The 12,840-nt window shown below is 39.3% G+C and overlaps 1 protein-coding gene across 2 annotated transcripts in view; it reads right to left on the reverse strand.

Annotated features, from left to right (window-relative positions):
- LOC132833499 (regulating synaptic membrane exocytosis protein 1-like) overlaps positions 1 to 12,840 on the reverse strand; it is a 786,224-nt gene that overhangs the window by 123,749 nt on the left and 649,635 nt on the right. Inside the window, exon 1 of one of the 2 annotated variants that reach the window (XM_060851830.1) lies at positions 976 to 997. The exons of the other annotated variant lie outside the window; for it this stretch is intronic. Within the exon in view, the coding sequence (XP_060707813.1) occupies positions 976 to 997 (22 nt within the window). Of the gene's footprint in view, positions 1 to 975; positions 998 to 12,840 lie in introns of those variants that run through there. 2 annotated transcript variants of the gene reach the window in all.

Here is a 12,840-nt window from a genome sequence, read left to right on the forward strand (position 1 = left end):
CGTATCAGTGATTTAACTTCTTAAATTCACAAGAGGGGAACTCTTACATTGAATCATAATGTTTATTCCCTATCCAGGCAAGGCAAAGAATCAAAAATAAGGAACATCATAGAGTTGGGTAACTCTTGCGTATCTTGCAATGCAGACATAGGTTTTGTTAAACATATTCCCTGAGTTTCTCTAACTGGCAGCTTATTACACAGTCTGGTGCTAGAATAGGATATCCCACTCTGTAGCTTTGATCTAAAGAGAACAACAGAGTAGTTGCAGAATAATTGAACATTGTCTGATTAGCATCATTCTATCATGTCTCTGCTGGTTCACAAAACCAACTCAGGGCACTCTCTATTCTTTCCTTTTTTTTCCCTTTAAAAGCAATGTCAAACTCTCTTTTGAAAATTATTATTGAATTACTTTCTAACACACTTTCAGGCAATTGATTCAAGATCAGACCTCAATGTGTACTACTGTCCTTTCTCATATTATGTCTCTTCATTCATTAATTAATTAATTAATTAACACAAATCTCTTTGTTGTGTCACCCTGAACAGTTTCACATTCTTTGTCCAACCACAACAACTCACGATTTTTAACATCTTTCTTCCAGCGTTTCAATAATACCTTTGTGCTAAGGAGAACAGTGCCAGTTTCTCCAGTCTCCTGGCATGCCTAAAGTCTCTCATGTCTGCAGCCATTAGACTAAACAGAATTTCAGATTTATAGAAAGGTGAGACTAACACATTAGCAATGATTTGAAAATGATGGTTCGCTACAATTAAATGCAAGAAATCTGAGCACTGAAATGCTGTTTTGATGCATAAATGTGAAGTTAAATGAAAAACAAAGAGCTTCTGTTGAGATATTTCCCGAAAGTTTTGCTCCAAAAACACTTACACCACAAAAAGCTGAAAGTGCAAGCTTAACTTTGCAAATGGGAATGGATCTGACTGGGACCAGCAGTCCATGTCCTTAAACATCCAGATTGAGAATCAAACATGACAGAAAAGTAAACAGAAGGAATACAAGTCAAATTTGATCTAGAAAAGAATTAAAGGGAGAAAGGTGTGATTAAGAGAAAGGTAGATTGACACTGAAAGAAAATGTAAGGAAGCAATTTTAAACGTGAAGAATCTCTGAGAACTCTGCAGGAGTGGGACACCAGACTTTCATTTCTTCCCCTGCTGAGACAAATGAGGTATTACAGGAACAGAAGGCTCATTATTAAAACTAATGGTAGACTATTAAGTACCTGCTGGATTGAGTTTAATCCATTGTGAATACAGATTTTCCCTGAAACCAACATCTTAAATCATCCAATAATTTGTGATAACTTGCAACCTTGTATGCCTTCTTACTGCAAAATCGTGCATGATCAACTTTGAATAATGACTTATTGATTGTAATCATCTTTATTTACAAGTATATCCTGAGCTATTCACCTATCATGGCAAACTGCTTTAAAAAATCTTGTATCAACCAAATAAAAAATAATAATATTTTCCACTGTCAGGTTTTCTCCATTAGTGTTTTCTCACTATTCCAGATGGCATCAATCATACTTGACATTTCCTACATTCTCTGGAATTCCTGGAACCTTCATTTGATTTTGAGGTTGAGACAATGTGAAGCTAGTTTAGCAAAACCTTCAACAACTGCTTCAAACCTTCATAGATATTTTTACATGGAACATAGAATGCTACAGGCCATTCAGCTCTCGATGTTGCGCCGACTTGTGAAATTAATCTGATGCCCATCTAACCTACACCGTGCCACTATTATCCATATGTATGTCCAATGCCCATTAAATGTCCTTAACTTCAGCAAGTCTACTACTGTTGCAGGCAGGCCATTCCACGCCCCTACTAAAGAAACTACTCCCGATATCTGTCCTAAATCTATCACCTCTCAATTTACAGCTATGTCCCCTCGTGTTAGCCTTCACCATCTGAGGAGAAAGGCTCTTACTGTCCACCCTATCTAACTCTCTGGTTATCTTATATGTCTCTATTAAGTCAAGTCTCAAACTTCTTCTCTCCGATGAAAACAGCTTCAGTTCCCTCAGCCTTTCCTCGTAAAACCTTCCTTCCATACCAGGCAATGTCCTAGAAAATCTCCTCTGAGCCCTTTCCAAAACTTTCACATCCTTCCTGTAATTAAATTAGATTAGATTAGATTCCTTACAGTGTGGAAACAGGCCCTTCAGCCCAACCAGTCCACACCGACTCTCCAAAGAGTAACTCACCCATTTCCCTCTGACTAATGCACTTAACACTATGGGTAATTTAGGATAGCCAATTCACCTGACATGCACATCTTTGGACTGTGGGAGGAAACCGAAGCACCTGGAAGAAACCCACGCAGACAAAGGGAGAATGTGCAAACTCCACACAGACAGTTGTCTGAGGCTGGAATCGCACCTGGGACCCTGGCGCTGTGAGGCAGCAATGCTAACTACTGAGTCACCATGCTGCCCTAAATGTGTTGACCAGATCTGTACACAATATTCCAGGTGTGGACGTACTCGTGTCTTGTACAGCTGAAGCATGACCTCGTGGCTCCGAAACTCAATCCCCTTACCAATAAGTGCCAACACACTGTACGCTTTCTGAACAAACCTATCAATCTGGGTGGTAACTTGCTGGGATTTATGCACCTGGACACCGAGATCTCTCTGTTCATCTACACTGCCAAAAGTTTTACCATTCACCCATTTATCTGCAATTTTGCTACTTCTTCTGAAGTGAACTACCTCACACTTTTCCACATTAAACTCCATTTGCCACTTCTCAGCCCAGCTCTGCATCTTATCTATGTCCTCTGTAACCCACAACATCCTTCGACACTATCTGCAATTCTACTGACCTCAGTGTCATTCGGAAATTTACTATCCCATCCTTCTATGCCCATATCCAGATCATGCATAAAAATGGCAAACAGCAGTGACCCCAAAACAGATCCTTGCAGCACACCACTGGTAACTGAGACCCAGGATGAATGTTTTCATCAACCACCACACTCTGTCTTCTTTCAGCTAGCCAATTTCTGATCCAAACCGCTAAATCACCTTCAATCCCGAAACTCTGTATTTTGTGCAATAGCCTACCACGTGGAACCTTATCAAACACCTTACTGAAATCCATATATGCCACATCAACCACTTTACCTTCATCCACCTGTTTTGTCACCTTCTTGAAGAACTCAATAAGGTTAGTGAGGCATGACCTACCCTTCACAAAACCATGTTGACTATCTCTAATCAAAGTACTCCTTTCCTGATTATTATAAATCCTATCTCTTATAACCTTTCCCAACATCTTACCCAAAATCAAAGGAAGGCTCACTGGCCTCTAATTACCAGGGTTGTCCTGGCTCCCCTTCATAAACAAGGGAACAACATTTGCTATCCTCGTCTTCTGGCACTATTCCTTTCGACAATAATGACATAAAGATCAAAGCCAGAGGTTTCACAATCTCCTCCCTGGCTTCCCAGAGAATCTGAGGATACATCACATCTGGACCAGTGCTTTTATCTATTTTCAGATCGTCCAAAATTGCTAAAACCTCCTCTTTTCAACCCCATCTAATCTAGCAGCTTGTATTTCCGCATGCTCACTAATATTGCCCTTTTTCAATGTGGATACTGACAAAAAGTATTCATTAAGGGCTTCCCCATGTCCTCAGATTCCACACACAACTTCCCACTACTATCTTTAATTGGCTCTAATCTTACTCTAGTCATTCTTTTATTCCTGATATACTTACAGAAGGCCTTAGGGTTTTCCTTGATCCTGTCCGCCAACATAATTTAATGTCCCCTCCTAGCTCTACTTAGTCCTCTTTTTACATCTTTTCTGGCTAACTTATAACTGTCAAGTGCCCTAACTGAGCCTTCATGACTCATCTTCACATAGGCCTTCTTCTTCCTCTTGACAAGAGCTTCAACTTCTTCAATAAACTATGGCTCCCTCTCTCGACTTGCCTGACAGGTATATACTCATCAATTTTGCTTTAAAGAAGTATTTTAAACCAGTTACAGAGCATTATCAACATATTTGGAAAAGGCAGCGGCTTTGCAGCAATGTCACTGGACAGATAATTTTCAAAAAGTCTTGAGGGACCATGGATTCAAATACCTCCACAACCAATCATGAAATTTTAATTCAATGAATAAATCTGGAATTAAAAGCTAGTATACAGCTGACCTTAACATGATTGTCATTAATCATTAAAACCCATCTGCTTCAAGGAAGGAAATCTTCTGTCCTTATTTGGTCTGGCCTACATGCAATCCAGACCCAGTAATGTGGCTAACTCTGAACCTGGGCAAGACACTCAGTTGTAACAATCACTTGAAATGAAAAAAAAGAATGGAAACTGGATGAATCACCTACTATCGATCAAGGCACTTGAAATAACAATGATAAAAACAGCTCCTCCTCACTAACATCCAGGGAGAAGTGACAAAATTGGGAAACCTGTTTGATAGACCAGTCAAACAGCAGTCTGACATAGTCATTCTCATAGAATAATATCTTACACATAATGTCTCAGCACCACCAACACCATGCCTGGATATGTCTTATCCAACTAGCACGACAGGGTATACTGTTGGAAGGAAAATGCTGTGGGAGTCTTCAACATTGTCTTCAGATCTTGTGAGGTCCCAGCGCATCAGAACAAACATGAGCAACGAAGCCTTCTGCTGATTGCACACAACACTCAAGTTGGGGCCTCACTAAGGTCCTGCATATCTGCAGCAAGATATCCTTACTCTGATATTTAAACTCTCTCACTATGAAGGCCAGCATCTCATAAGATTTCCTCACCGCCTGCTGTACTTGCATGCCAACCTTCAGTAATTATTCCACCATGACACCTCATCTTTTCCTAAACTGCCACAATTCAGATAATAATCTGCCTTCAAGCTTTTGGCACTAAAGTCAATTTATCCACATTATATTGAATTTGCCAAGTATTTGTCCACTCAGCCAATTTGTCCATGTTACCCTTCAGCCTCTTAGCAGTCTCCTCACAGCACACACTGCCATCCAGCTTAGTGTCATCTGCAAATTCAATTCCTTCATCTAATGTGAACAGCTGGGGTGTAGGATTGAACCCTACAACACCCCATTCATCACTGCCTGTCACCCTGAAAAGGACCTGTTTCTTCCAATTCTCTGCTTCTTGTCTGCCAACCAGTTCAATATCCCCATCAAAACATTACCTCTGATACAGTGAGTGTGGTGCTAGAAAAGCACAACAGGTCAGGCAGCATCTGAGGAGCAGGAGAATCAATGTTTCAGGCATAAGCTGATCATCAGGATTCTGTCATCATTTTCTAAATGCTTATTACATCCTTAATAATTGACTCCAGCATTTTCCCCACCACAGATGCCAGGTTAACTGGTCAATAATTCCCCATGCTCTCTCTCCCACCTATTTTAAGGAGTCAGGGTTCCTTAGCTTCCCTCCAGCCCATTGGAATTTTTCCACAGTTTACAGAATGCTGAGAAAATGATCACCAATACATCTGCTATTTCTATGGCCACTTACATGGATTACATCTCTTCTCCTCCACATCTCTTTTCATAAGGCATCCAGTGCAGCATCTACTGCAGATTGTTCTTCAAGCTAAATTCACTTACCTATCACTTTGATGACCTGCTTCAGCCAGACTGCACTGCAGATCAGCTTTAAGTAGTTCTATATTCCCAGGATTTTGTGAACCCTTTCCAAGAGTGCAGCTATTCAATAGCACAGTGACTGCTGTGAACATTCAAGCAATATGATGGTTGCATGCTACTTACATTGGTACTTACTCAGGGCATGCAATGGCCAATGGCATTATTGCAAGGCTATTATGCCAAAGAGCCAGTAATGTTGTGGGGACGCATGCCTGAATTCTACCATTGCAGATGGTGGAATTTGAATTAAATAAAAAAAATCTGCAACTAAGAATCTAATGATGACCATGAAACCATTGCCAAGTGCCAAAAACACATCTGGCTCACTAATGCCCTTTAGGGAAGGAAACTGCTATCCTTACCTAGTCTGACCTTTATGTGACTCCAGGTCTATAACAATGTGATTGACTCTTAACTAACCTCCAGGTAATTAATGATGGGCAATAAATGTTGACCTATCCAGCGATGCCCATATCCCCTGAACGAATAAAAATAAAATGACCAATGTATTTAGATGAGAGATGGAGAATTGCTTAAAATGTGAAGCTTTTTCAAGTCGTCTAACCCAATCAGGGTTAATAATCATGTTACTAAATACATTAAAACAGGATTTGTAATTACCATTAAAATAATCAAAGTGAGCACAAATATTAAATATTGACCGTTTGCTTAGAAAGAATGATAGAAACTTGATACTGAAAAAATGACACTTTCTTTATAACAGGAATTTCATTCATTGCGACAAATTCAATAGACTCATGCTGCAGATGAGTATCGACCATCTACAGAATTTCATGGTCCAGTTACAAAATGAATCACAACTTTTGTTTTCTAAAATTGGTGATTTGCTTCTCATTTTTCTACAGCTTTGGCATCTGCTACAATAATATCATGAATATTGACAAGGTACTGACAATTTACCTAATTCTCAATGTGTAAGCCCAGACCATTTCTTCAGTAAGCTATTCAACAATGAAAGCTGTAAGCAACAGGACAATGCCCACGCTTTTACAATATCCACAGAAATACAGTCTCCATCAGAGGTCATTGTCATTAACACATCGGTCCAAAAGCTAGTGCTTCTAAATAAACCTGTTGGACTATAACCTGGTGTCGTGTGATTTTTAACTTAAGTCCAACACTGGCATTTCAAAATCATGACAATTCAGATAATAATCTGCCTTCCTGTTTTTGACACCAAAGCAGATAAAATCTCATTTATCTGCATTAAATTGCACTTGCATTTGCACTCAGCCAGCTTGTCCAAGTCATTTTGCAGCCTTTTAGCATCCTCCTCTCAGCATATCCACCTCAGGTTATAACAAAAGGAGCTTTTGAATGATCCAATTATCCAGCTCCTAGGTTTTAACTTTCCTTGGAAACACTGATAACCCAATAGTAATAAGGACCGAGAATCCTGGTTGAGTTTTCTTTCCTCCAGTTGACATGCGTTGACTTTTTTTCTAATAAAAGTAGGAGCAGCTTTCTCAACTTTGAGCAAGAATTGAATTGAGGTGTTTAATTCCACACAATTTGGGACAATACATGCAGCATCTTTCTCTGGAGTTCTCCACACTGGGTATCAATATTACAGTGCAAGATAATAGGAAGCCCTAGGTTCCTACCAGAAATTGGAAGTGTGTCATTTTTGGCAGAATTCATGGAGGGTTTCTCTTCATAAACCCTAGTGAGTTTTCAATGCCCTATGACACAGATGGACAAGAGGTAACAGTCGCAGTATGTCAGTGCTGCTAGAGACCAAAGCCACCCACAGTGATCAACTTACTGACTTTAGATTGGAGTTGAGGAGCTTGAGTCTGAGCTGTAGACATTGTATTGCATTAGTCAGAGGAAAGATTACCTGGACACTTTGTTCCAAGAGGCAGGCAAACCGCTTAGGTTGGGCAATTCAAACTTATAATGAATTGGTATAGGACACTGGTTAGGCCACATCTGGACTATTGCACACAGTTCTGAGTACCACAATGTAGGAAGAATGTAAACAAACTGGAATGTGTGAATGAAGGCCAGTGTGCCAAAATTCTCCTTCACTGTCCTATCTACCTGTGTCTCCACTTTCAGAGAACTATGCACCTGAACTCTAAGATCATATATTTCTATGATGTCCCCCCCTCATTCTTCTAAATACAATCGATTCAGTCTTTCTTTATTTTATCAGTCCTACCATCCAGGCAATCAACCTGGTGAAAACTTCCCTGGACTTCCTCAACGAGAAGAATGTCCTTCCTCAGACTGGGACAGCAAAACTGCACACATATACAAGGTGTGGCCTTATCAAGGCCCTGTGTAACTGCAGCAAGATGTCCCTATTCTGTACTCAAATCCCCTCACTGTGAAGAACAGCAAGCTATTAGCTTTCCTCACTGCCTGCTACACCCGCATGCTCACCTTCTGACTATTCTATCATGGCACCCAGGTCTCATTGTACATCACCTTTTCCTAAATTGCCACAATTCAGATAATAATCTGCCTTCCTGTTTCCTTTCTTCCTGGTGGTGGAAACTGAATAAAGATTTGTGCACCATGTGTCTTTCACTGTTTCTCACACCTGCACACACACAACATGGGTGTTGGGGGAAAAGAAATAAGCAGTACCGTTTGTAGGGGCAAAAGAAAGAGAAAAAACAAAGAACAGGATGGTCAGACATCAAATAAAAAGAAAAGAAAGGAAAAAAAAAATCTGCCTTCCTGTTTTTGACACCAAAACAGATAACCTCATACTTATCCACATTAAATTGTATTTGTATGTGCACTCAGCCAGCTTGTCCAAGTTATGCTGCTCCTCCTCACAGCACACATTGCTATCCAGCTTAGTGTTGCCTGCAACACGTAGGATTAGATTTATTTACTTCAATTAATAATGTGTTCACATACTCACATCAAAATAATTGACAAACACTGAAAATCATTGACAAGGGTGAGGTGGTGGCATAGTGGCGTTAGACACTGAATGAGTAACTCAGACAATCAGACTAACACACTGAGAACATATGTTCAAAGATTCCCACAGCAGCCAGCGAAATTTCAACTCAATTACACTGAAGAAAATAGGGAATGGTAATCTTGTCTCAGCAGTGATAACTATAATGAATTATCGCTAAAAACCCATCTGGTTTACAATATCTTTTAGGGAAAGAAATCTGATCTGGCCCACAATCAATTCCAAACCACAGAAATGTGATTAACCTTTTACTGTCCTCTGAAATGGCCTAAGCAGACACTCAAATCAAGGACAATAAGGGATAGGTAATAAATGCCTTGACACCTACATCTCCTAAAATTAACAAACCTAGTTCAGTTGAATATCTTTCTCAATTTCAAATTAATTTTTCCATCCTCTTACTTGAATTTCTGTTTCAAATCCTTTATTGCCTACCTGTCTGTTCCGTGACCCTATTAATTAATCAGCAATCTTTCCTCATTGTTTCAATCCCTAAACAAAAAAAGGATTAGGACTTTCTAATTTAGCGAATGCAAGGTGTATTTGTTATGTTTCCAGACAGGCTAAAAGATTGCTTATCTGATGACACCTGTTGAAAACAAGTTCTACTTAGTATTTCTTCAAATCATTCATGGAATGCAGATGCTGGCCGCTGGACTAACATTAATTACCATCCTTAATTACCACTAAGGTGGCGATATTGAGCCACCTTCTTCAAGTGCTGCAGTCTCTGGGGTGTAGGGACAATAAGAGTGGTGTTACAGAAGAAGAGACAAGAAATTCCAGGAGTTTGATATACCATATCAGATGCTTTTAACAAAAGATTGTCAGACATCACGAATGCTGGATATTCTTTGCAGTTCAGCCAGCATTTGTGGAAGGAAAGAAAGTTAATGCTTGTGTTTCATCAGAGTTAGTAATTTGTCTTGACAGATACTGCTTGACCTGCTGAGTATTTCCAATGCATCTGTTTTTATTTTAGATTTCCAGGATCTGCAGCATTTATTTTTTGTCAAACTGCACTTCTGCTTAAAATAAAATTTACATTGAAAATATAATTAATATATTCACATCTTTTTGGTAGAAAAAGGGTGAATTCTTTGCTTAGGCTAGGTGGATCCAGATCAGCAAGTCTGAAATCATGGTCCCATTGCATTTATTGGAACTACTGCACAAGATTTTTCCGTCACTGCTTCAACAGAGTTGGTGAAATAATACGAAAACATAACTTAGAGCTTCCTATTTATTATTAGCACAGTGGTTAGCACTGCTGCCTCACAGCGCCAGAGACCCGGGTTCAATTCCCACCTGAGGCAGCTCTCTGTGTGGAGTTTGCACCGATTTCCTCCAAAAATGTGCAGGTTAGGTGAATTGGCCATGCTAAATTGCCCATAGTGTTAGGTGAAGGGGTAAATGTAGGGGAATGGGTCTGGGTGGGTTGCGCTTCGGCAGGTCGGTGTGGACTTGTTGGAGTGAAGGATCTGTTTCCACGTTGTAAGTATCCGAATCTAATCTATTAGATTTGTTTTTATTTTAAATCCTTCATTTTAATCAGTGTAAATGTAAAATGGAAGATTTTGTACAAGAAAAAATTCGAGTGGAGTAAAAAGGCCACAGGATTGGGACACAGGAGTGGGTCACCAACGTCACATAGCTGAATTAAGAGGCATGATGGTTGAATCTAACTTTACTCAGACTCTAACATTGCTAAACCTGGTGCTGACACAAGTACCTATAATAGAACATGATCCACTTTTCAATGCTAAAAGCTTCTTTCCTAACAGAACAGAAAAACTGACCAAAATAAACAGATTAAATAAAGTACCTTTAATTCACTTGAGACTTTTTCATGATGTATAACGGGAGAAAGCTCAAAATGTTAATCTGTGTAGGTGAGAAAAGCTAAAAGTTTACCAAAATAAATTCTGGAGGATCTCTTAAATGAGTTGAATTTCAAATGATTGATGTGAACTGTGAATTAAAAGGCACTCAGACTGCAATGGCAATGCATTGCAAAACTATTTTACTTGGCTAGGGATTGTGCGTTCCATTGCAAAGGCAAAATTGCAATGTAAACTACATTTAAAAGTGAAATTTCTCTACAATATTAGATGTGGAAAAGTGAATTTCCAAGTAACAGTGAAAAATAAGCCATTACAATCTTCTTTAAAACATGGAATCATAGAATCCCTACATTGCAGAAAGAGGCCAATTGGTTCATTGGAAGAGCATCTCACCCCCACTTATTCCTGTAATTCCGTATTTATCATGGTTAATCCATCTAGCTTGTACATCAGGTCAGGTGAATTGGCCATGTTAAATTGTCCATAGTGTTAGTCAGAGGGTTGGGGTGGTTTACTCTTTGGAGCATCGGTGTGGACTGGTTGGGCCGAAGGACCTGTTTCCACACTGCAGGGAATCTAATCTCATCCCTGGATGTTAATGGGTAATTCAGCATGGCCAATCCACTTAATCTACACACCTCTGGAATTAGGAGGAAACCACAGCACCTGGCAGAACCAAGAAGGTACAACTTCACAAAGACAGTCACCAAGGGTTGGAATCAAACCGCAGCTTTGTGAGTCAGCAGTACTATCCATTGAGCCGTTTGCTACCTAAAAGTGAGTCTTTAAAAAAAAAATCACATTAATATACTTTGGGAAGACTTCTGGAAAGATAATCTAAAACATGTTTGCTTGAAGGAAAGCATTAACACTGTTTGAAAGGATACTTGCTGCATTTGGGAGATTTAGTTTTATTTAGGAATAGTGTTCCCTAACAAATGACTCAAAACTTCTGAATAGCTTTTCAAAAACTCAGCCTTTAGCTCTATTCTGTACTCTCTCATTTCTGCACTTGCAGTGTGATTTGCTCAACTGGATTGTTAATAAACAGGCACAATTTTCTAGCAAGAGATGGAGGTGATATCATGATAATATCATTATCTCAAAAATCATTTAGTTGTGCACAGGGCATTGTTAGAGATCCTTAGCAGATGACAGTGCCTCATTAGCCTCAAATTTGTCACATGAACAAACGTTCAGAATTTTTTGATGAAAATTATTTTTTATTACACAATTTAAATTTCAATACAAAACTGTAGATACAATGACTTTTTTCAAAATAGTTTTGGTACTTTATGTTGTCTTTTAATTAATTCTTGTTTACTCTTTTGTGAAAATGCATCACTGCATGTATTGTCATGCTGACTATAGTTCTAACTCTCTCTAAAGAGTATACCAGGAACCAACTCTTCTATGTGGAGAGATCATGTGCCTCCTTAGGCAGTGGCCCTGGGTCTGCAACAATTGTTTGTTGGTTTGGCAGGTTTTTGGGTTTCACAGGCTTAGGTTTAGGTTTCTGTTCATCCTCATTCTCCCCATTCACACAGCTGAGACACAGAAGATCACGAACGCAGGATGAACTAAAACACAAAACAACGGAGAAGGGCAAAGGTAAAAGAAAATAAAAACAATACAAACAGGAAAATTAACACACATGTGAGCAACACAAAAGGGTTCAAGTGAGGAAAGGGAAATGAAACTTAACAAAATGAATAAAAACAAAGCTTAAATGCAAATAAAATTAATGTAACAAAATTGACATAAACTGGCTGAATGATTGCAGTTGAACATCATTTTAAAGGGATTAATGAGGCTTTTGTAGAATCCCTACAGTGTGGAAACATTTGGCCTATCAAGTCCACACCAACCCTCAGACAATCATTCCACCTAGACCTATCCCCATACCCCACATTTTTCATAGCTAATCCAACTAACCTGCATATCCCTGGATACTATAATCAATTTAGCATAGCCAATCCACCTAACCTGCACTGTAGAAGGAAACCAGTGCACCCTGAGGAAATCCAAGCAGACACAGTGAGAATGTGTAAATTCCACACAGATAGTCGCCCAAAGGTGTAATTGAACACAGGCCCCTCGTTCTATGAGGCAGCACAGCTAACCACTGAGCCACTGTGCCACCCTAATTTGAAAAGATAATCACATGCACAGAGATCTAGATAACTTCCAACAAAATGCTGCTCATATTAGCAGGTTTTGTTCAACCCCAAAATGAGAAATATATTGCAACATAAGAAATATTTGAGCCCAGGCTGAAAAAAATCATACAACTTGTTTGGAAAAAGAACACTAGGTGTACTTATCTGAAGGCATGGGGAGGGAAGCATGT

Source organism: Hemiscyllium ocellatum, chromosome 3 (assembly GCF_020745735.1).
Source record: "Hemiscyllium ocellatum isolate sHemOce1 chromosome 3, sHemOce1.pat.X.cur, whole genome shotgun sequence".
Taxonomy (NCBI): domain Eukaryota; kingdom Metazoa; phylum Chordata; class Chondrichthyes; order Orectolobiformes; family Hemiscylliidae; genus Hemiscyllium; species Hemiscyllium ocellatum.